This window comes from Schistocerca nitens, chromosome 1, assembly GCF_023898315.1.
Source record: "Schistocerca nitens isolate TAMUIC-IGC-003100 chromosome 1, iqSchNite1.1, whole genome shotgun sequence".
Classification (NCBI taxonomy): domain Eukaryota; kingdom Metazoa; phylum Arthropoda; class Insecta; order Orthoptera; family Acrididae; genus Schistocerca; species Schistocerca nitens.
The window spans coordinates 1,009,937,099-1,009,963,142 of NC_064614.1; the positions used below are offsets into that span (position 1 = coordinate 1,009,937,099).

Here is a 26,044-nt window from a genome sequence, read left to right on the forward strand (position 1 = left end):
TTTGGAATGCCAACGGTTTTCCAGACCGTTGAGACATGGTAATGTGTTATGCTTTCTTCGTGCAAATTCCCACGATTTCTTCAGCGGTGAATGTTCTGACGTGAGGTGGGCACGCTGTTGCAGCGGCCGCCGAGGTATCGGTGGCGTCGGAGTGCGCGGCGCGCCAGCTGGCGGACGGCGTGGTGTGCGTCTGCAACGCCACCTTCTGCGACGAGCCGGGTGTGCCGCAGCCGCCGCCGGCCGGCAGCCTGCTGCACGTGCTCACCTCCAAGGCGGGCGCCCGCTTCCAGGAGCAGGTCGTCCCCTTCCAGGAGGCCGGCCAGGGTGAGCTGCTTCTCGTCCACGTTCCCGTTATCTTACTCTTAAGTAAAAGTTACCATGTTAAAATCGATCTATAGGTTATAAACAGCTTATTATAATCTACGAGGGCGGTTCAGAAAGTAACCTCTGATTGGTCGCAGTGCGGGTTGTGGGGGGAGTAGCGACGCCATTTGTGCGTTCACGCACTCAACAGGTCAGTCGGCATCAAGCCGTGGTCGAGTGAACGTCGTACCTGCGCTAGTTTAGTTTTTGTGGCAGTTTGAAATGTGTGCTGCAATAGAAAACCCCGCCAAATGTGAAGTGCGTGCTGTCATAAGGTTTTTTACAGCCAAAGGATATTCTGCAGCAGCTATTCATCGTGAGCTTTGTGCCGTCTACGGACCAAGAGTTATGAGTGAAGGAGTTGTCCGTGAATGGGTACGTTTATTTAAAAGTGGACGAGAAAACGTTCATGATGAAGAGAGGAGTGGTAGACCATCATTGGTGACTGACGAACTCGTTCAGACAGTTGATGCAAAAGTTCGTGAAAATCGACGTTTCTCAATGTCGGAGTTGTCTACTGGTTTTCCACAGATTTCTAAGACTCTCTTGTACGAGATAGTGACAGCAAGATTGGGTTACCGTCAGTTCTGTGCACGATGGGTGCCCAAAATTCTTACCAACCACCACAAAACTCAAAGAATGGCCTCTGCATTAGACTTTCTGTCACGTTATGAGGACGAAGGAGAACCATTGTTAAACAGAATCGTGACCGGTGACGAAACCTGGATTAAGTACGTGAACCCTGAGACAAAAGAACAATCAAAGATGTGGGCACATTCAAATTCGCCTACGAAACCAAGAAAAGCCTCGCAAGATTTTTCTGCCAGAAAACTGATGGCAACGGTGTTTTGGGATGCCAAAGGGGTGTTGTTGGTTGAATTCATGTAACGTGGTACGACCATTAATCAAGACGTGTACTGTGAAACAATAAAAAAGTTACGACGGGCTATACAGAACAAACGCCGTGGTATGCTGACTTCCGGTATCGTTTTTTTGCACGATAACGCCCGTCCTCACTCTGCTCGCAGAACAACGGCCCTTCTTGAGTCGTTCAAGTGGGACGTTATCAACCATCCACCTTACAGCCCAGACCTGGCGCCAAGTGATTATCACCTCTTCATGCATTTGAAGAAATGGCTCGGGTCACAGCGGTTTGATGACGACGAAGAGCTCAAAGATGCGGTCACAGGCTGGCTCCAAGCACAAGCGTGTGATTTTTATGCAGAAGGAATTTCAAAGCTTGTGAAGAGATACGATAAGTGCCTCAATCGCTATGGAGACTATGTAGAAAAATAGTGCAAAGATGTAGTTGTAAGATGTATATATTAATATATTTTTATTTAACTTGGTGTATTTTTTTAAATCAACCGGAGGTTACTTTCTGAACGGCCCTCGTATAAGTCGGTTTTAACCTGGCAAATGCTTTACTGCAGTGGTGTGCGCATATGTGTAAGAACAGAAAGAAAGCCGGTAGTCTGCGTGCCGACTCATCGTGCAGCTACAGGTGCTCAGAGAGAACGCTGGTCAGCCTGCTAGTCGAGCTGCAGCAGTGCCATTACGAGCAGAGCGTCACACGTGCTCGAACGCTCCCTCTGCTCTGCAGCCTTTCTCACACGATTTTACAGAAACTATTCATTTAAAAAACAATATTTACGTCACACGTAGCTTTATATGTCAGCTTCATAGTGAACTGCCCATCATCTTGCTAATTGTCATACTTATTATGATATACGCATTTACGTAACATGCTGCACGAAATTCGAAACGTTTGCAATGAAAAATATTGGTCGTTATGATTTTGCGTTTGGTGCACATTACATCAAATGTTACTGCCGCCGGCCGGTGTGGCCGTGCGGTTCTAGGCACTTCAGTCTGGAGCCGCGTGGCCGATACGGTCCTGGGTTCGAATCCTGCCTCGGGCGTTAATGTGTGTGATGTCCTTAGGTTAGTTAGGTTTAAGTAGTTCTAAGTTCTTGGGGATTGATGACCTCAGATGTTGAGTCCCATAGTACTCAGAGCCATTTGAACCATTTGTTACTGCTAACGTATTGAATATTTCTTCATACTTGGGAGGCCGTCTCTTTTTTTTCTCCAGTCTCGAGAAAATGGATTCTATGTAGCACATTCATTCCCGACCTCATGTGCACGAGAATGAGACGTTCCTGTGTCCTATACCGTTCGACATATCGAAACAAAAAAATGGTTCAAATGGCTCTGAGCACTATGGGACTTAACATCTATGGCCATCAGTCCCCTAGAACTTAGAACTACTTAAACCTAACTAACCTAAGGACAGCACACAACACCCAGCCATCATGAGGCAGAGAAAATCCCTGACCCCGCCGGGAATCGAACCCGGGCGTGGGAAGCGAGAACGCTACCGCTATCGAAACAAGATTGTGGTTAATGATAGCACGCAAAGAGGAGAGTATGTTGCCATATGGTTAACATATAGAACTATATTATCTACCTCGATATACTACAAGCTAGTTTTTGTTTAATTTTTTTCAAACCAATATTGTATTGTATTGTATGGAACTGGGGACCTAGAAACGACGGAGAAGCTTCGTCCCCGCCGTAGCTCGCAGTGGTTCAAAATGGCTCTGAGCACTACGGGACTTAACTTCTGAGGTCATCAGTCCTCTAGAACTTGGAACTACTTAAACCTAACTAACCTAAGGACATCACACACATCCATGCCCTAGGCAGGATTCGAACCTGCGACCGTAGCGGTCGCACGGTTCCAGAGTGAAGCGCCTAGAACCGCTCGGCCACTCCGGCCGGCCCGCAGTGGTACACAACCCTGCAACAGGCTACAGCAGTCCACTCACCCCACCGTCGTCCCACACCGAACCCAGGGCTATTGTGCGGTTCGGCCCCCAATGGACCTCCTCACACCAGATGAGTGTAACCCCAATGTTTGCGTGGTACAGTAATTATGGTTTACGCGTACGTAGAGAAAGTGTTTGCGCAGCAATCGCCTACATAGTGTAGCTGAGGCGGAATAAGGGGAACCAGCCCGCATTCGCCGAGGCAGATGAAATCCGCCTTAAAAACCATCCACAGACTGGCCGGCACACCGGACCTCGACACTAATCCGCAGGGCGGATTCGTCCCGGCGACCCGCACACCTTCCCGCCCGGAAAGCAGTGCGTTAAACCGTAAATTAACGAGTAATGTCTTCTCTTAAGTTACTGCAAACTGACACAATGAGGTTTTCCGTAATGTACTCACCTCTCTAGTCGCCTATTGCTTGTTATTAAGACACTCTGTTTCAAGATTCTGTCGCAATAGCTATTTCAGGGAGAGTTTGTGCAGTTTATACTGTGTTTTGGCAAAAGAAGCAAAACTGAATCCGTCACCAAGACAGATGTAGTTGTTACACGTAACTGTTGAGTGTTGATCTATCTTCAAACGGTTAACAATTTAAACAAAAATAAATTACCGACTCTGTTGCAAAATTCATGGTGTAGCATTTTGTGATGCAAAATGCCAGAGTTAGAGTGCGGCGGACTGTTAATACGACGGTAAATGTAAAATACCTGCGCGAGAGATAAATACTCTGTGGAATTTAAGCATCTCAGTGTGAACTCGATAACAAAGATATACAGACTGTATTAAGCTACGGCAAAGAGATAATTATTCCATGTTGGACATTGGAAGAGAGATGTTCTCTGTCGGATTGAGAGGAGATTGTTGGAAGCCGCCATTAAGGCAGAAATCTATGTTTTATGGTATTGAAGAAAATAAATACATATAAAAGCACAAAAGGAGTGTCAGGTGTGTAGAGTTCATAACCGTCAATCATTTGAAAAGAAATATTCAATGATAATAAAGACGCAAGTCGTTCGGAAGTGTTGTGCGGTTTGATGGTGTGAACTTGCAGTTTTACACGATTTTGGGATTCGTCGAGAATATTTCTCCGAAGACCTAAATAATTTCACGAACTAAAGTCGGACACCACATTCCATACACATGACACAGCATAGCATTTGGCTGTACCGATCGATTTCCGTTGAGCGATAAATTATCTTTAGCGATTTCAGGTGAAGTTCCAGCAAGGAGACTCGACGAGATCTGCTGCTGCGAAACGCATGTGGTATTACCGTGTTCTTTAACTTACGGAGAACAATGAGCAATATAGACTTCATAACTACCGCAAACATAATTAAAATGACTCAACTTAAATAAAAGGAGCAAACAGTAAAAAGGAGTCGCTAAACCAAACCATAAAAAAACCAATTAATAATAATAGGACTTCGAAGAACGAGCGTTGAGCAGTGCTCACCTCCGCCCATCATGCTTCTACAGATACGTCGACGATACTTTTTTAATCTGGCCACACGGCAGCGACACGCTGCAGCAGTTCGTCGAACATCTGAATGGTGTACATCCAAACATAAAATTTACATTGGAGGTAGAGAAGGAAGGGAAGTTACCTTTTTTAGATGTGTTGGTAGAGCGAAAGCCGGATGGACGACTGGGCAATTCTGTGTACAGGAAGCCAACCCATACAGACTTATATCTGCATAGCCATAGCTTCCATCATCCGTCTCAGAAGAGAGCTATGCTGAATACTTTAGTACACAGAGCCAGGACTATTTCCGACAAGGACCACCTCGGTCCCGAGATTAACCATTTGACGACTGTTTTCAAGAGGAATGGTTATTCTGCCGGTGAAATTAAATCTGTATTGTCCAAGAAAGTAAGACATGATGCCGGCCACATACAAGAAGAGGACCAACACATAGCGCGGCTTCCTTTTTGCGGTGCTACAACGAGCAAGATAGCCAGAGTCCTGAAGAGGCAAGGAATAAAACCAGTTTTCCGACCACCTAGGAAAATTAAGGAAATGTTGAGACCAGTCAAAGATAGTCTCGGCTTAAGAGTGCCGGGAATTTATACTATTCCTTGCGAATGCGGCAAGAATTGCGTGGGCCAGTCTGTAAGAACCGTTGCCGACCGCTGCATCGAGCACCAACGCCACCTGAAATACAGGTATTTGGAAAAATCAGCGGTGGCTGAACATAGCCTGCTTAACAAGCATAAGATTTTATTTGAAGAAACCAGAGTAATAGCCCACGCATCGTATTACTGGGACTCTGTGATCCGGGAAGCAGTCGAAATTAGACTTAGCGATAATAACTTTAATAGAGACAACGGCTATGCACTTAGCAACACTTGGAAGAGTGCACTGGATAAAGAAAAATCGCAGAGAAAAACTTCTCGCACTTTACCTCCTGATTCAAGGGATGGCGCTGCAAGCAACGCGGGATAGCAACTACATCTATGGAAGTAGAGGGCACCACTTCACTACGCGCCATATCGCTGACGTATTCCAGCCAATCAGAAGCCGTCCTTTGCATATAAAAGTGGGAACCTCGCTAGTTCACGACAGACATTCGAGGGTTGGATTCCCTCTCGTCTTCATCGAAGAGTTTCACTGCCTGGGCTACTCTCAGGGTGCAACATCGACGTGGAAGATTCCCGCCGTTTCCTTGCCGTGTCGTCTGCTCGCCGTCAATACTGCTCGCCGTCCTGTCCTCGCCGCCGCCGCCGCCGCCGCCGCCGCCGTTTGGTCGTCGCCTGACGGTCCTCGCCGCCGCCGCCGCCGCCGCCGCCGCCGCCTGCCGCCTGCCGGTGCTCGCCACCGTCGCCTGCCGCCTGCCGGTGCTCGCCGCCGCCGCCGCCGCCCGCCGCCGCCGCCGCCGCCTGCCGGTCGCCGCCGCCGTCGCCGTCTGGTCGCCGCCGCCGCCTTTCTCGCGCGCCGCCACCATGTCCCAACCCACCACCACCACCACTATCATTTTCACCTCTCCCTCCGCTGCTCCAACCACCATCACATGGAGCTCCTCCTCCACCCCACTTCCCGTCCTTCCTTCTCTCCCTGTCCACCCCACCCCAGCGCCACTTTCGGCTGTAACCACCCCCAACTCCTCCTCCCCTATCACTGTCGCCCCATCGACAACTACTGACTTTCCGCCGCTCCCCGCACCGCCTCCGACAGGCTCCAAGCCAGCACGGATCTCTGCTCGCCGTTCCACAGTCTCAGTGACACCCACGCCCCCTCCGTCTGCGTCATCCACTGCTCAGGGTGGTCCTGCCCCCCGTCATCTCCCCCTGCAACCCGTACCCTTGCCCCCTCTCCACCCGGTCGTGCCCACGAAACCTTCAAAGCGCCCGAATGTTGACCCTTCCCCCGAAGTTTCCTCCAAAAAAATCCCCAACCCCCGTGACCAACCCACCCCCATGGACGCGGCTCCGACCCCCGCCCCCGCCACGCCTGCTACCCACACCTTTGTCCTCTCCAATCCTGACCCTCAATTCCTTGATGCCCGCTCCCTCACCCTCGCCATCCGGAAATACTACCCCAATGCTCCCATCTCCCAACTGATTCCTCGCAAGGACTCGGTCCTCATAAAATCCCCCAGTGCTTCCCTCCACATCGATCTCCTCTCCCGCATCCCCCGTATCCAATTTGGCCAACGTGCAACCCTCACCCCCTACCACACCCCGTCCTCTCCCCGTCAGCCTCAACCTCCCCGACATCCGCCAACCTTCACCGCTGTGATCATGAAGCTTAGCCCCGTGATCACGGAGGCTGAGGTGTTGGCGGAACTCAACTCCCGGCCCGACACTGAAATCCGCTCGGCCCGTCGCATCTTCAATGATGCCGGGCCGACTTTTTCTCATGCGGATATTCACCGAATCCTCCTCCTCCATTGACCGCCTCCTCACTGAGGGAGCCCTCATCTACAATCAGCGCCATAAGGTGGACCCCTCCCATTCCCCAGTCCAATCCTACCGCTGCCAACGCTGTCTCACCTACAACGACCACCTAACCTCTGCCTGCAAGAACCCCCCTACTTGTCCCCACTGCAAAGCTTCCCACTTCCTCAAGCATTGCCCCAACCTCACCTCTCCCCCCTCCTGCAACACTTGCAACGACCCACATCCTACCTACTCCTCAAAGTGTAAAGCGAAACCTCCACCAGTCACCCCTGAGCTCACCGTGCCTGTCCATCCTGTTGATGACCCCATCCACCCCAACAACTCGCTCCGCCCTCCCCCTACTGCTGAGGACATCATCCGCTTCACCACCATTGTGCTCCAAAACATCCACCCCTTCCAGCGCTCCCACACTCTTTCCCAAATCGCCCTCGCTGCCCGTTCCATCTTACCACCTATGCCACATACTCCCACAACCAGGCCCACTTCACCTTCACCCCCCTCACCACCCTTGTCTAACTCTCCACTCCCATGGTACAACAACCATACCGTATCCTGTACCACAACATTCGCTCTCTGCCCACCCACAAACTCCTCTTCCTCCACACCCTACGTCAGCACCGCATGGATGCCTTCGTCCTAAATGAAACTTTCCTTCAACCCCGTATCTCCGTCTCCACGGCTCCTTACACCCTACACCGCACCGATAACCCGTACCCTCTCGCGCGTGGCGAAGTTGCTATAGGCCACCTCAAGCACCTCCCTGTCCGGCCCCAACCTCTCCTTAACAATCCTGCCGAGCATCTCACCCTCAGCCTCTTCTTCCCCACCCTTACCATTACCTGTGCCACCATTTATGTCCGCCCTCGCACCCCCATCCCGTACGATTTCCTGGCCCACATTGACCGCACCTTCTCCACCTACATGATTGCCGCCGACCTCAATATCCACAGCCGTGATCCTGCCGACCTCCGGCGGTGGCATCAGTTTCTCACCACTCTCCAGGGCGACCTGGTTCCCCTGCCTCAGCACACCCGGCCCGAATCCAACACCACTCCTGATGTGGTCCTTGCCTCTCCAAACCTCCTTGGGCGCATCACCGTGGATGTCCTTGACCTCATTGGCAGTGACCATGCTCCTGTCCTCCTCACTATCTCTAACGGTCGCCATCCCCGCCACCCTCCTCGCCGTGCCGTCCCTCCTAAACTTGTCCATGATTACTCCCGTGCCAACTGGGATGCCTACCGGGATTCCATTCACACCCAGGTTGACAGCCACGACCTTACCCTCCAGTCTCCTGATGACATCTCTCGCACTGCTGCCTTCCTGCACCAGACCTTGTCTGACGCCGTCGCCACCCATATCCCCACCAAAGCCATCCACCCTCACCGCCCCGCCCTGCCTCCACAGGCCGTCCTTCTCCTTCGAGAGTCCCGCCGCCTCTACCGCTCTTTCCTCCACACTCGTGACCGGGATACACTTACTCGCCACCGGCAATTACGGCGACACATCCGCAACCTGCTTGTTGCGAAGAAATGCCGAGCCTGGCGCCAGACATGTACACAACTCAACGCCACGCTCCCCATCAACTCTTCCAAGTATTGGTCTGCTTTCCACCGCCTTACTGGGAACCGCCCCACCCCCCAGTACCCTCTCCTCCTTAATGACCGTCCCTTTCCTGACAACCTCAGTAAGGCCAACCACTTTGCCTCCCACCTCTCTGATGTTTTTTCCATCCCAGATGATCCCCACTTTGATTATTCCCTCTTCCCTGATGTCATGGACCGTACGAATACCTCTGTTCCTCCCCTTGCTCCTAGCTTCCAGTACTTGGGCCACACCCCGCCATCTGCACTTAACACTCCCATCACTGCACAGGACATCAGCCTCACACTCCACACTAAACGCAACACTGCTCCCGGCCACGACTGCGTTACCTACCGCCACCTCAAACACTGCCCTCCCTCCTTTCTTACCCTCCTTGCCACCCTCTACAATGTCATCCTTGCCACTGGCTTCTATCCCGACCTGTGGAAAACCTCCCGTATCCTGATGTTCTCCAAACCCAATAAGCCTCCATCTGATGCCTCTTCCTATCGTCCTATCTGTCTCACATCGGTGTTCAGCAAGCTCTTGGAATCCATCCTTTCCCGGCGCATCCATCTCCACCTCCACCAAAACCACCTCCTCCCAAACACCCAATGTGGCTTTCGACCTTCCTTCTCTGCTGATGACCAACTCCTCCGCCTCACTCATCTCCTCTCCCTCCAGCTTAACTCCCGTCGCTCCGCCATTTTTGTCTCACTTGACCTCGAAAAGGCCTACGACCGTGTCTGGCATCCCGGTCTCCTGTTTAAACTCCAAACCTACGCCCTTCCTATCAACTACATCCGTCTGGTGGCCTCCATCCTCTCCCACCGCCCCTCCTATGTTACCATCCATCATGCCAATTCCCACACCTTCTACCCCTCTGCCGGTGTGCCCCAGGGCTCTGTCCTCTCCCCTCTCCTCTACCTCCTGTACACGGCCGATATGCCCCAACCCCCCCTCCAGTACACCTCTTGCAATATGCTGATGACACCACATTCCTCGCCCTTGCTCCTACCCTCCAACGGTCCCAACGCCTTCTCCAGAATCACCTTGACCTTTTTGCTGCATGGTGTAACCAATGGCTCCTGAAACTCAATCCTTCCAAGACCCAGGCAATCATCGTAGGTCGTACCACTCGCTCCTTCTGGCTCCTGGATTTCTCCCTTACTGTCTGCGCACGTCCTGTCCGCCTCACCCCCACCCTCACTTACCTTGGCCTCACCATTGACCGTCACCTCACCTGGATACCTCATCTCCGCTCCATCCAATCCAAAGCCCACAACCGCCTCCGACTCCTCAAACTCCTCTCTGGCCGGACATGGGGGTTGCACCCCTCTACCATCCTCCACACCTACAAATCCTTAATCCGTCCCATCCTCTGTTATGCCAGTCCTGCCTGGATATCTGCCCCCCCCCCAAATGCTATCAGTCCCTCCAGATCCTTGAGCGTCATGCACTCCGCCTCGCCTTCCGTATCCGCCTCCCGTCCCCCACGCGGATCCTCTATGATCTCATTCCTTTCCCCCATCTGCTCCTATTCCTCGAACATATCCGCATCCTCTACACCTTCCATCGTCTTGAACCCCCTCACCCCCTGGTTGCTCCTCTCCTCTCCCATCCCCGCCCCCTGCCACGTCTTCACCGTTGTGTCCCCCCTACCCTCCATCTCTACACCCTCCATCTCCTTTCCCAAGGTGGCTTCCGTCAACTCCCCCTCCCGGATGATGCCCTCTCTCCCTCCATTTATCCTTCCTATCAACTCTGATCCTCACCCCCCTCCTTTCCTCCGACCTTTCCCTGGGCTCCCTCTTCCTCCCCCCTTCCATCCTGTGTTTTCTCCCCGCCCAACCTCCCCCTGTGTCCCTTCTCCTCCCCCACCCCCTGAGTCCTTTTGCATTCCCCTCCTCTGCCTTCCCCACTCCCTGGCACGTCTGCTCAGCACCCCCCACCCCTCTTATGGGTCTTCTCCATTGGCTTCTTTCCCCCCTCCCACCCTTCACTTTTCCTCTCCTTCCCCCCCTTTTTTTTCTCCATCATCTGTCCAGTTCCCCCCCCCCCCCCACCTGCTCTCGGCTGTGGTCTGTCATATTTGTGCCAACTTTTTAGTGCCGTGTTTCAGTGAGTGTTCAGTGTTGTGCGTCTTTCCACAGTGTTGCGAACAGAAATCATGCTGTCGCTGGGTGTGCATTTTATATCTTGCGAACAGAAACCAGACTGTCGCCGTGTTTTTTTAACCGTCTGTCTGTTATTTTTCTGCTTCTTGTGTATTATCTTAGCATCATCACCCATGTGTTTTATGTTTTAAGTTCTAGAATTTTCTGCCATTTTACCTTTAAGTCACCGATTTTATCGCCAACTGTTATTTTTTATTATCTTCCTCTTTTTAACACAAATTCTGTAGGCTGCAGAGCGGCGTAGTCAGCTGCTGCCAGCCCGCCCCCTTCGGGGGGAATTGAAATTCAATAAAGAAAAAAAAAATAGTTCACGACAGTCAGTTTTAGCCCTGATGACGACCATGGAGGTAGTGGTCGAAAGTTTGGAGTTTTATCCTGAATTGACGCGGCATGTACACCGAGAGATTTTTACTTAAGAAATACGTCGCGAAAGACTTCGTATCAATAATAATAGCAGTCACATTAATAAAACGCTCATTACATAATAGAGAAAATAAAAATAAGAACTTTAAAGTGGAGCTTCGTAACACATCGTATTTTTAATAGTGAGCGACTGGAACGGAAACTTGCCAAAAGATTTTCTTCCTGTTCTTCATCTGAGAAATATGAAAATAATTCGCGAGCAAATACTGTACCATATTTCTGTTCCTGTCCCCATTCAGAATGAAGTGGAGAAATCTTCACCATAGTTATCTTTTGATGGGTTAAAGATAGGTTATATACATATTTATAATTTGTTTTAACCTTAATGAGTAATCTCAAGCGGTTCATAAATTAATGACTATTATGTTTTCATAACCTTGTTACCCACAGATAAACTGGCATCATTTTTTTTTCTAATGGAACAATGCTGCATTTTTGTTGCAGAGTAGAACTGACCCTTTTGTAACTCTGAAACTGTGAGCACACTGAGGACCTGCAGTACCTTGCTAACTGTTCGTCAAGGTCGATAGCCCTGATGAATTAAAAGATATTTGTAGTAAGAAGATTCACTGGCCCACTCTGTTCAGGGATAGGAACGAAAAGATTGTACGCTCTTTGCTGTGCTTTTTGTTGTGTCAAAGATGACTGAGGTGTAGAAATAAAATTCTTTGGTAAGTTTCAGTCCCAGCTGTTCATTCTTAATGATATCTGCGTAACATGATTCCCCTAGGATTGCAACAGAATTTGCGATTTATTTTCACCTGACATGTAAAAACGCCGGCCGCGGTGGGCTAGCGGTTCTAGGCGCTCAGTCCGGAACCGCGCGACTGCTACGGTCGCAGGTTCGAATCCTGCCTCGGGCATGGATGTTTGTGATGTCCTTAGGTAAGTTAGGTTTAATTAGTTCTAAGTTCTAGGGGACTAATGACCTCAGCAGTTGAGTCCCATAGTGCTCAGAGCCATTTGAACCTGCCTCGGGCATGGATGTGTGTGATGTCCTTAGGTTAGTTAGGTTTAAGTAGTTCTAAGTTCTAGGGGACTGATGACCACAGATGTTAAGTCCCATAGTGCTCAGAGCCATTTGAAATTTTTTTTTTTGTGTAAAAACATTTTTCTTCAGAAGTGTAATCAGTGACGAGTTTTGAGTAATGCATACGGTACATTTATCCAGATGCCACACTGAATTTTGCTAGTTTTGCTAAACCAAGACAGAAATTAAAGAAACTTAAATGATTATGAGCGTAAATGCAAAGATACACTATCAAGCTACACAGTGAATGTGCAAATGCTTTTTATTAAATAGTTTCGTTAAAATCTCATGAATAGGGTTGTGTGGTCGTTATTATTCACGCACCTGTCACTCGGACAGTAATCCGATAATGTATTTCCGACACTGCCAGGGTGCTTTTGCTTTGAGAGCAGTGGGTTCGCGCCTTCATTTTGCTCGTCATCTCTGTGTTCAATTTCTGTTGCGTTTTGGCAAAGGAAGCAAAATTTAACGCGGCACCTAGATAAATCAACCATGTGCGTTACTCGAAACATATCACTGAATACACTTCTCTGAGGAAAAGAAAGTCAGATGACCGTTAGGGAGATGATGGTCATTTCATCATGAAGCTGACATATAAAGCCATAAGTAATGTAAAAAGTATATGTTTTACGGAATAGTTTCTGTAAAAATCGTTTGAGAAAGATTGTAGGACGCACGCCTCGATTCTCTCAGCGTAGATCGTCGCCGACCTGTGCACTGAAGCGGCCAGAGATTGTCTCGTTCATTCCCACTCGCCGGCAGCCGCGAGACCGCAGCCGTCGGCGCCGCCACCCGGTTGATACTGTGTGCTGCCTCATTATACAACGAGGGAATATTTTTCGCGCTGGTTCAAGTCGCCCCACGATGCCCGCCCCCCCCCCCCCCCCCCCCGTCCCTGCGCAGGTAGGCCACTTTCTTCACTTTCTTCCTGTGCGCATCTTAAGAATGCGTGTGGTGGGCCGATGGACAGTGGCAAGGAGCAGAGACGCTCCGGCCAATAGCATCATTCTGCCGCATTTCTCTTTAGTAGCTGCTTCAGGATGTGCGTACAAATTTAGCATCAATTTTCATGGTAGTTAAGTATGGTGAGTGTACTTAAACACTCTAATGTTCGTGGCATAAAGCAAACACGGCAGGTACTTCGTTAACAAGTGACAACGATTGTTTTCTGAGCATCTAGTTCTGTCTAGGCGGAGTCATCCCCAGTGGTAACGTACAAAGTATTCTCCTCATCTCACTCCACAGAACGCATAGTGCAGCCAGCTTTGTTATTTGTACACCATTACAGGCAACTTCGTTTTGGAAGTAGTATGCCGTAGGGTGTAGACCACTGCAGGCACATGGCAGATGCGAACGGTCTGAACTTGGTGTGCGAGAGAGAGGGCAAATCAGCTTCGCACAGTTTGCTGGAAGTTGCCGCAGAGGACCGACACTGCACTCATGTTCAGAAAAACAGAACACCTTGAATGACTAGAGATGTTGTTGTTGTTGTGGTCTTCAGTCCTGAGACTGGTTTGATGCAGCTCTCCATGCTACTCTATCCTGTGCAAGATTCTTCATCTCCCAGTACCTACTGCAACCTACATCCTTCTGAATCTGCTTAGTGTATTGTCTCTTAGTCTGCCTCTACGATTTTTACCCTCCACGCCGCCCTCCAATGCTAAATTTGTGATCCCTTGATGCCTCATAACATGTCCTACCAACCGATCCCTTCTTCTAGTCAAGTTGTGCCAGAAACTTCTCTTCTCCCCAATCCTATTCAATACCTCCTCATTAGTTACGTGATCCACCCACCTCATCTTCAGCATTCTTCTGTAGCACCACATTTCGAAAGCTTCTATTCTCTTCTTGTCCAAACTGGTTATCGTCCATGTTTCACTTCCATACATGGCTACACTCCACACAAATACTTTCAGAAACGACTTCCTGACACTTAAATCTATACTCGATGTTAACAAATTTCTCTTCTTCAGAAAAGATTTCCTTGCCATTGCCAGTCTACATTTTATATCCCCTCTACTTCGACCATCATCAGTTATTTTACTCCCTAAATAGCAAAACTCCTTTACTACTTTAAGTGTCTCATTTCCTAATCTAATCCCCTCAGCATCACCCGATTTAATTTGACTACATTCTATTATCCTCGTTTTGCTTTTGTTGAAGTTAATCTTATATCCTCCTTTCAAGACACTGTCCATTCCGTTCAACTGCTCTTCCAAGTCCTTTGCTGTCTCTGACAGAATGACAATGTCATCGGCAAACCTCAAAGTTTTTACTTCTTCTCCATGAATTTTAATACCTACTCCGAATTTTTCTTTTGTTTCCTTTACTGCTTGCTCAATATACAGATTGAATAACATCGGGGAGAGGCTACAACCCTGTCTCACTCCTTTCCCAACCACTGCTTCCCTTTCATGGCCCTTCCCTTTCATGACTAGAGATAGGACGTTCATATTCACAGGGCGTGTACAGTAGAAATGATTAACATTTGAGTCATCTCGCTTTAGCACATGTCCTGTTACCTAGCGACACAGGGTCCGCCATGGGCCCTGATAACTTGTTCCATGCGTGATGGCATCGACGTGTATAAGTTGTGAATGGCGTCCTGTGATAAGCTATCCATGCTGTATTCACCCGGCTCCAGAGTTCATCATTGGTGACTGGCATTGGGTAACAGCGCTGCACCCGTTATTTCACCATATCCCACACAGTTTCAATTGGCAACAAGTCTGGTGATCTGGCGGACCACGGCAAAAACTTGACATCCAGTGACACCAGGAGGGCACGTGTCGTTGCAGCAACATGTGGTCGTGCATTGTCGTGCTGGAAAATATCTGGGGTATTGTGCAGAAAAGGTATGGGTATGGGTCACACTGGTCACAGTCAGCTAACACGTCAACTGTGATGTGTGGTTGTATCCAGTAGCACCCCACACAGTAAGGTCTTCAGTTGGCGCTGTATGTCACGTTCGAATGCAGTCACTGTGATGCCGCTCCCGCTGTCTGCAGCGAACCAAAACGCGGCCATCATTTTCAGACAAACAGAAACTGGATTCGTCCTGTCCCCAGTAACGTCGTTCCATACCGCCTTGACATCTAACAATTCTCCACATTCGCAATGATAAACGATATCGCGGCGCAACACCACGCACCGGTAAAATGAAACGTATGTATCTGAAAGGTAATGCAACCCCTGATACTGTACGATGTGTTACACTGTTCTACTATTGCGCCAGAGCAGAGGAGAACGCAGATCTGTCCGGTAATGCTATTTGGATGAGGGGTCGATCTTTTCAGGGGGTGGTCTGTGTGGTGCGACCTGACCCATCTAGTGTTCTTCAGCTTTCCGTGAATCAGTTTGCACATACCCATTGCACTACCGAAACACTTCATCCCACACAGGCAGCATTTTCCCGGATGGCTGCATCAGATTCTCTCATGCCAACCCGAGCGAGGTGACGCAGTGGTTAGCACAATGGACTCGCAATCGGGAGGACGACGGTTCAACCTTCTAATTTGGCTGTGAAATACTAATGAAGTCAACTTTCAGAAAACATGCTGGTGAGCTGCACAGACACTTTACGCACGGGTTTCGTCTGCAGGGAATGTCACAGTTTTTGGTTGACGAGCGGAAGTACATCTATACGCTGTACTTTCGAGGCTGTATCTGACTGACCACACTTGTGTCAGGGCGGCTGAGATTTGAATTAGCGTGCCCTTGTGGGCTGAGACATAAAGAGCACTTCTGTTTCGGCTGGTGCTAAATATATCACGTAGAGGATGCCTGCACTTTTCGTTGTTCTGTTGGTTCAAATCGTCGGCTTTGTCAAATTATTCATTTCGATGGTTTTTTCTATACTGCAACATGCAGGAATTTGTGCCGAGGACGTTGCTTGCAAGTGCACTTTAGCGTAATATTTCATTGTATCATTTTTCAGCTTTATAGCTGTGCTCTCTTTGTGATCATTGTTAAATATACTGTTCAGAACTAGAGACTATGTTCCGTGTTCAAGGAACAACATCGGTTTCCATTAACTCATCCGTGAATTTAGAGGACATCGCTCGCGTTGCTATCTTACTTATTTAGTGTTACTACTGAGATTAGGAATCATATGAGGTTCCTTTTGTTGTAATGTTGGTGATATATGGTAATTGTGTTCCAACACGGTCCCATGGAGGACGTCTGTAATTTCATTGATAAGCTATCGTGTTGATTTTCTCAAATACTAATCAATAATTTTTTCAATTTCTCTTCAGCTATTTGTAGTTGCTAAGGCACTTATAATTTGTAATTCTTCTTTGTTCAGAGTCCATGTGCTCATTTATTCCTTGTCTAAAGTCGTAATTTACGCGAGCACACTTAACTGAATACGTTGTACCTTCTGTGGAATTGTTATTAGGACAATTTGCTGTTTGCATATTACATAGTTATATCCTTGCAGGCACATTCCAGCAAGTATAATGTAGTGGTCAGCTGCTGAGAACTTCGAGACACATGCTGCTCTTGAGTAGACTGAGAGTGACTACTTTAGTGAATGCTTTTTCTAAGTAGAGATGGAGTTATACAACGTGGAGTCAACGTATCTACTGCACGCACACTCTCTAAAAGGGGGGTGCAGTATATCTTCACACTGTGTTAACACGTTTGTGTATATTGGTCACAATCATGTACTTCCTTAAAAACATGTTCAAGACCCACTATCTTTATCATTGAACTCTGAGAGTTTGCCTGTCTCCGAATATCTCAAAAAGGAAGTCAGATCGTATTAATATTCATTCAAGTGTTTGAATCTTTGATAAAAGTGGAATATTTTCAGGGTATTGATACTGAAGTCATATCAGTTATGTATTGAGATTAAATTTAATAAGTAGTAGAAGGCTTTCACCATTCTCGTGTGACTGCTAAGAGACATAAAGTAACTTCAAGTTCATTGGTATCAAGAATAACATGATTCTTTTCGAGCATCGAGCCGGATGAATTAGTTATTCCAAGAAGATAAGCTAGTTCTTTAGCGTCACCATATGTAGCTCAATGGTGAGTTTCTACAGTCATTTGATTCTGGACCGAGCGAGGTGGCGCAGTGGTTAGCACACTGGATTAGCGTTCGGGAGGACGACGGTTCAAACACCCGTCTGGCCATCCTGATTTAGGTTTCCCGTGATTTCCCTAAATTATTTCATGCAAATGTCGGAGTGGTTCCTTCGAAAGGGCGCGGTCGACTTCCTTCCCCATCCCCTAATTAGATGGGACCGATGGCCTCGCTGTTTGGTCCCCTCCCCCAAACCAAACGACCAGCCAACGTGACTCTGGTAGTGTGTTCCTTGCGCAATTATTTGGTTAACAGAATCCAACGAGACAAGATTTCCGCGATTCAATATAGCTAGATTTTCGACAGGTGTTGTACAACCAATGAGGTCAGAAATGTGTTAATTGCTATGTTTTGGCAACAGAGATACTGACTTCTAGAAAAGGGAGAAGTTCAAGCATTTGTTTATAGGCCTAATATTATCAGGTATCCACAGAGAAAATTTTGGAAACAAATTTAAATCTCAAACTCACTTTCAGTTATTAATGTTTTGTACTATATCTAAGTGACGTATTCAGTGTTTTTTCTTTGTTTGTTTAAATCATTTATTAACCTGACCTGTTTCGCTCAGTTACTTAGGCGTCGTCAGACATCGCTACTGACATCCATTAATCGTTAGTGAAGTTTAGTATGCACGAGGGTCTCTCATTGAACGGAGACACGCTTCAGGTGAGAGCACCAAACATAATCAGTGAACTGCAGTACTATTAGACAAAACATGATAAGCAAGAAATTGAAGTCAGTTCCAGAATAAAAGCTTCTTCGTCTGTAAATAAGAAATAAAATCAAGTAGATATATTTGATTACTTAAATCTTAAGTAACGAACTATTCGATTTAATATAATGTCGACCTGGAAATACTATATGAAGAGTATTTATTTAAGCAATTTTTATTAACAGACACAATTGTATTTATGAATTTTGATAACCAGTTTCGAACTTTTCAACGATTAACTTCAGATCTCTAAAAATTATTTCTATGCACTTTGACACTTAAGATATAAAATATATTCAGTATTCTAGATAATGAGAGCATAAATTTCTCGTACTAATATGCCCCACATGAGGGTCACGAGATCTCATTATCTTAAACTATTTTCTGTTAGACAAGTTAATAAAATCATCTGGCGATGGTTAAAACGGCAATAAAAACTACGTTATGTGAAGTGTGCTATATTCTTTCTTTACTATGAGGAATTTAAAGCAAGAGATCTATATTTTCTGTTTATTCAGTGCTAGTCAGTTAAAGTAATCTCTCTAGAACCTAAGATTAATAATACATGGGAAGATTTCTTTCATCCTTTGCTATACAAACCTTTTGAGGCGTTATCTCATAGCTCATAATTCAAGTTTATTAAAGTTACAAGGAAATAACAGTGAGTTGCGCGCAAATAAAACAGTTTTGGTAATATTTGTGTTTAAAAGAGCTCTTGCTCCATAGTTTCATCTATTTTCTGCAATTCATTTTCGTGAACCACCACTGAAATTAACCATGTTTTTTTTTTCTGCTGCGCCTACATAATTGTAATTTACCTAGTTTTTGTAGCTGTTAAAGGATGACCAATTTTACTCAGAGATGAAAGTAATATTCAGTATTTAAACGATTTATGAACATAATCAGATGCCTATAAATAATTTTGAGTGCAGGTAGTAGGATGTTTATCAAACGTTCCCCCTTGGATCTCTCACACTGAACTTAATATCGCTTTTTTTTTTTTAATTTGGCGGAGAATTTACCAGAAAAAATTAATTCGTTCGTGTACTTAATATCAGCTGTTGGTGCTGCCTGGGTTTACGATTCACAAACTATGATGTTCTCATTTTATTGTTGTTTGTTACCTTTACTAAGCCGAGGAGCTACGGGCAAACATTGCACTAGACATGATGACATCCTTCTGCCTGTATTTAAAAGCTCAACAGAGAAGTTACCTAAAATTCTGTTGACAACGTGCAACATTTCCCTCGACAAGGATGTCCCGATAATCCTCTTTTGAGGACAGAAGTGGTCGCTGTTGAGAAGAGGCCCATAGTGGTTTTTCTTGTAGCGAATAGAGCGCTGTCACGCCGACAAGATGCCACCTCAGATACAGTTGTCACCGTCAGACTCAAAACCGAGCCTCTTCCATCAGCATAGGACACAGCCCTCCCCCGTCACCAACAAAACTGTTGTCAGCCACATAATATATAACAGTCCGGTCTAAGATGATACTATTTAAGAAAATCTCGCTTAATATTTTTTTTACTTAATTTGCGCAAATCACACTATAAGCGGACAACTTAGGAAAAGTAGGTGAAAAGAACTGTGTTCCGCAGTGCTTTGCGCTGTAATGCATTTTGCATCAAAGTATTAAATTAGTTTACTACCTCTAGCTCACAGCATTCTTATAAATATTAGAATATTATTTCAGTCTAAGTTCTCCACTACCGAACAGCACAGTAGGCAGTTCAGCTGAAGAAAAATAGTCGTATCTAAAAGGGTGATCAAGGAATATGGACAAACACAGGTATAAGAAAACTGACTGCAAAGAAACCGTGGGTAACAGAAAAATATCTTCAACTGACCGACGAAAGGGGAAGTACAAAAATGTTCAAGGAAAGACAGGAATACAGCAGCATAAATCACTAAGGGATGAAGTAAACAGGAAGTGCAGGGAAGGAAAGGCGAAATGATTGCAGGAAAAATGTGAATAAATCAAAACAGAAACTGTCGTTGGAGCACTGATTCAGGGTATAGATAAGTCAGAACAGCCTTTGGTGGCATTAAAAGCAAAGACGTCAACATGAAGTGCGATGAGAATTCCAGTGTTAAACGCAGAGGAGGGAGAGGATAGCTGGAAAGAGTACATTTAAAGACTGTACGAGACGGAGGACTTGTCTGATGATGTGACGGAAGATTAAATGGAGTCAATAAGACAGATATAAGGAATCCAATATTTGATTCAGAGCTGAACAGAGCTTTCGAAGACTTGCGATCAAATAAGGCATTTAAATAACATTTCATTAGAATTTCTATAACTGAGGAAAGTTGCAACCAAACGACTATTCAAGCAGCTGTGTAGAATCTCTGAGACTGGAGACGTAACACCAAACTTGTGGGTAGAAAATCGTCGAACCGTCCTGAATATAGCAAGAGCAGATAATTGTGGAAACCATCCCACCGTCAGTTTAACAGTTCATGCATCCAAGCCTCTGACAAGATGAATGGAAAAGAAAACTGACGATGTATTAAATGACTATCAGTTTGGCTTTAAGAAAGGTAAAGTCAGTGGGTCAGTTTTAATGTTGCGCTTTAGACGAAGCAAGATTTTAAAAAGTTACGTTCGTAGGAATTGTGGACGCTGAAAAAACGTTAGACAGTATAAAATGCTACAAGACTTCCGAAATTCTGAGAAAAACGGAAGTAAGCTATAGGGAGAGGAAGGTAACATGTACAAAAACCATGAGGGACAAGTAAGAGTGGAAGACTAAAAAGGAAGTATTGGAATTAAGAAGGCTGTAAGACAGAGATGGAGTCATTCGTTCCTACTGTTCAGCCTATACGCCTAAGCAACAATGATGGATTTTAGAAAAAGCCTCAAGAGGGTGACAAGATATCAACTGAAGAATTGGTATTGGCAGTGGAAGTGAAGATGAATTACAAGACCTGTTGATGGTAATGAACGGTCTAATGAGTACATAAATGCAGATTGAGAGTAAATCGAAAAAAGACGAAAATAATGAGAACTAGCGGAAATGAAATTAGCGATCTACTTAACATAAAAATTGGTGCCAACGAAGTAGACAAAGAATTCTGCAACCGTGGAAGTAAAGTAATACATGACGGCCGAAGCAATCAGGACATAAAAAGAACAATAGTTCAGAAAATGAGAGCACTCCTGGTCAAGCCATAGGTCTTAATGTTAGGATGAAATTTCTAAGAATGTACTTTTGGAGCGCAGCATTGTATGACAGTGAATCGTGCCCTGAAAAAGGATGGAATCGAAGCGCTTCAGATGTGCTGCTAAAGAAGGTTGTTTGAAATAAAAATGAACTGATAAGAAAGGAATGTTCTTCGTAGAATTGGCGAAGACAGAAACGTTGACAATAAGAAGGTGCAGGATAACAGGACGTCAAGGAACAACTTCGGTGGTACTAGAGGAAGTGCAGATGGAAGAATCGGGACGGAAGGACAGAGAATGGATTCATACGACAAGAAATAGGGGACGGAGGATACAAGTGCTTCTCTGAAATGAAGAGGCTGGCACAGGAGGCGGAAACAGTCGAAAACTGGTACATGATATTTTATTGTAACTACTCTCAAGTGTAATTTCTTGAATTTACAACATGGATGTGATTAATTAATATATGAAATTATCGAATTTAGTGGCAGGTCTTCAATTCGGCTAGAAATCGCCAACTTGTATGTGCACGTCGTTGATTCTTTACTCGCTTAGTTTCTCAGCAGACCTCACGATACTGACAAAGGAACCTCCCCATCGCACCCCCCTCAGATTTGGTTATAAGTTGGCACAGTGGATAGGCCTTGAAAAACTGAACAGAGATCAATCGAGAAAACAGGAAGAAGTTGTGTAAAACTATGAAAAAAAATAAGCAAAGTATACATACTGAATAGTCCAAGGCAAGATATGCAACTTCAACGACGGTATGAGCTTAGGAGCGCCGTGGTCCCGTGGTTAGCGTGATCAGCTGCGGAGCGAGAGGTCCTTGGTTCAAATCTTCCCTCGAGAGAAAAGTTTAATTTTTTATTTTCAGACAATTATTATCTGACAAACTCCTATATTTCCATCACTTTTTGGGAGTGATTATCACATACACAAGAAAAACTAAATCGGGCAAGGTAGAAGAATCTTTTTACCCATTCGCCAAGTGTGCAAGCTAGGTGGGTTGACAACATATTCCTGTCATGTGATGCACAGGCCGTCACCAGTGTCGTATAGAATATATCAGACGTGTTTTCCTGTGGAGGAATCGGTTGACCCATGACCTTGCGATCAAATGTTTTCGGTTCCCATTGGAGAGGCACGTCCTTTCGTCTACTAATCGCACGGTTTTGCGGTGCTGTCGCAAAACACAGACACTAAACTTATTACAGTGAACAGAGACGTCAATGAACGAACGGACAGATCATAACTTCGCGAAAATAAAAAAAAATTAAAATTTTCACTCAAGGGAAGACTTGAACCAAGGACCCCTCGTTCCGCAGCTGCTCACTCTAACCACGGGACCAAGGCGCTCCTGTGCTTACATCATCCTTGATGTTACCTATCTTGCGCATGGACTACTCAGTTTGTATATTTTGCATATTTTTTTCATAGTTCCACACAACTTCTTCCTGTTCTCTCGATTGATCTGTGTTCCGTTTTTCAAGGCCTATCCACTGTGCCAACTTATAACTAAATCTGAGGGGGGTGCGATGGGGAGGTTCCCTTGTGAGAGGACTCCGGTCTAAGTCCACCTATCCCACAAAAAAACTGATCGACCGCTATCGAACCAAATACGTCAACATTGAGGTCAACGACGCTACCCACTCTATTAGGGAGACTGTCCACGAATGTGCAAAATCCTCTGTTACGAACTATGTATCTTGTCCGACTTATGTTAACCGGGGAACTATAAACGATGGAGAGCCTCCGTCCCCCCCGCAGCCGCAGTGGTCCACAACCCCACGACGACTGTCGCAGTCCACTTCACCCCTCCGCCGCCCCACACCGAACCCAGGGTTATTGTGCGGTTCGGCCCCCGGTGGAGCCCCCAGGGAACGTCTCACACCAGACGAGTGTAACCCCTATGTTTGCGTGGTAGAGTAATGGTGGTGTACGCGTACGTGGAGAACTTGTTTGCGCAGCAATCGCCGACATTGTGTAGCTGAGGCGGAATAAGGGGAACCAGCCCGCATTCGCCGAGGCAGATGGAAAACCGCCTAAAAACCATCCACAGACTGGCCGGCTCACCGGACGTCGCCACAAATCCTTCCCGGCCGGAAAGCCGTGCGTTAGACCGCACGGCCAACCGGGCGGGCTCTTGTCCGACTTACTTGTATTAGTCAATCGGCGTTATTTCTGCATACAGTGGTGTCGATGTAATCGACTCGCAGCTGCTTTCATTGTATCCTCAGCGTTAACATGTCTTGGTCCAAAACATGTAATTATTTACTGTCTCTGTTTCTTCCGCCTCCTGTCCTCTACCCTGTGTGCTGGTAATGTTCGAAATGGCGTTCTTTTAAAAAGCAAAAGACATTAAATTTTCAGACTTAATATTCCAGACAAAACAATTCTAAACGTGTCCGACAAGTGCAGTAGATTGCGTGCCGTTTACTGCACAGAGTTACGAAGCAACCAGAACGATATTGAAACACCGAAGTAAACATGAAATGTTACAAAGTCAGAATGAAATTGTTACACATCAGATAACCAAACAGCCACATTTTCCTCTCTAACGGCTACGACATCGACGGGATGTTAACGTTAGCTCTTGTTTCATTCTTTCACTGACTGTCAGACTGAACATATTATTCTAGAGACCACTTATACTTTCCTACACCGGAAGGGAAATAACGAATAAACTACTGAAAGAAACATTTTAATTTTCACATGTCAGAGTAACAAATGTTAATTACGTCCCATTTTAAAGTTTCAGGTAACAAAAATTGTTCAGTGTGACGACCGTCTGCATCCACGACATCCTGGAACCACACTAGAAATTGTTCGTAACACTTTTCGAACGTTGGTCGATGGGGTGTTCAGCCGTCGCGACTCAGCTTGAAGATCGTATAGTGCGTCCAGCATTGTCAGCCACGGCAACAGTGACTGCGTCAACAATTTGTGACACAGTTGGTCTTCTGCCTCTCCTGGAGCAATTATCAAATCGCCAGTTAAATCGAACTTCCGAATCACGTTCTTCAACCCCGGTGCGGAAAGAGAGCCTCTCCGTATTCCTTTAATGCATCGGTACTCGCGAAGAACAGGATCACTAATGCTGTTCTTTTGATCAAACAACTTTACGAGTACAGCCTTGCTCGCCTTGTCCGTATCCATATTGACTGTCTGAAACTGTAATGCGCACTGACGCTAGTGTTCCGATCCTACCCCGCCGTACCAGTACCGGCGCCTAACCCCAAGTTATGGCCGAGCGGTTCTAGGCGCTTCAGTCCGGAACCGCGCTGCTGCTACGGTCGCAGGTTCGAATCCTGCCTCGGGCATGGATGTGTGTGATGTCCTTAGGTTAGTTAGGTTTAGGTAGTTCTAAGTTCTAGGGGACTGATGACCTCTGAAGTCCCATAGTGCTCAGAGCCATTTTGAACCCAAGTTATGACACAAACGCTACTCATAACGCAAATCCTGCAGTGTACAATCTGAAGAACATTCCTATAAAGTTGGGTAGCCGCACGGTGAATGGTTTTCCGTCTACACTGGCTCAAATAGCGAAAGTTTATGAATTAAGAAATGAAACAATCTATGTGGCAAAACGGAAATTATTTTTGTTGAGCAGAATGTGACTGTTAATTTCCCGCAATCTTTCTCTGACTTTTTGAAGTAAGCAATATCTAACTGAACGACTTTCATTACTGAAGAACTGTTGTTAGTTTAGTCCTCCGTAAGAACAGGAAATATTACATAGGCCGGTAAGAGACACACGGGTTAGATAACAGTTCACAATTACACGTTTAAATATTGTATGTTTTCTGCCAATTACGTTGTGATTAAGCTTTACCATATTGTGTAACCCTTACGATATGCTGTTCAGGAAGTAAGCTCCCTTTTTGAATGCTTAACTTTTAATCACTTGTGTACATATGTCTGAACGTGCACCGTGTTTGTGTTGCAGCCGGCGACTCGGAGGCGGTCCTGTCGGTGAACCGCTCGGTGCGGTACCAGGAGGTGCACGGCTTCGGCGGCGCCATGACCGACGCTGCGGGCCTCAACATGGCGGCGCTCAGCGACGCTGCGCGGGAAAACCTGCTCAGGTGCGTACTCAGCACGACTGTTTTGCCTCGTATTTCGGTTGTAACGCTCTTTAAAAATATCCAAGTGTAACGTTCTTTAAAAATATAATATATAATTTAATATAACTACGAAGTCTTTCGCGACGGAGTTCTTGCATAAAAAGTTCTCGGTTTACTTGCCGCGTCAAATTTGGATAAAATCCCAAGCTTTCGATGACTACCTCTCCTTCCAAAACCCAGGCGATCATCGTAGGCAAAACCACCCCTTCCTTCCGCCTCCTCGATTTCTATATCACCATTTATGGCTGTCCTATCGCCCTCAACCCCACCCTTAAGTACCTTGGCGTCACCCTCGACCGTCGCCTCTCCTGGACCCCCCACCTCCGGACAATCCAAGCCAAGGCACGCTCCCGACTCTGTCTCCTCAAGCTCCTTTCCGGATGTACGTGGGTTCTGGATCCCCCACCATCCTCCATACCTATAAATCCCTTATTCGTCCTATCCTTTGCTACGCCCACCCTGCCTGGATCTCCGCTCCCCCTACCTTTCACAAATCCCTTCAGATCCTAGAACGCCATGCTCTTCGCCTCGCCTATCGCATCCGTCTCCCCTCCCCCACGCGGATCCTGTACGACCTTATTCCGTTCCCCCACCTCCTCCTTTTCCTCGAACAGATACGGATCCTCTACACCTCCCGTAAACTCGAT

At 46.5% G+C, this 26,044-nt stretch overlaps 1 protein-coding gene across 2 annotated transcripts in view; it reads left to right on the forward strand.

Moving 5' to 3' along the window:
- Positions 1–26,044, forward strand: part of LOC126195604 (lysosomal acid glucosylceramidase-like) — a 149,290-nt gene that overhangs the window by 32,379 nt on the left and 90,867 nt on the right. For both annotated transcript variants that reach the window (XM_049934232.1, XM_049934239.1), the window contains exons 2-3: positions 124–324; positions 25,220–25,358. In XM_049934232.1, the coding sequence (XP_049790189.1) occupies positions 124–324; positions 25,220–25,358 (340 nt within the window). The remainder of the gene's footprint in view (positions 1–123; positions 325–25,219; positions 25,359–26,044) is intronic.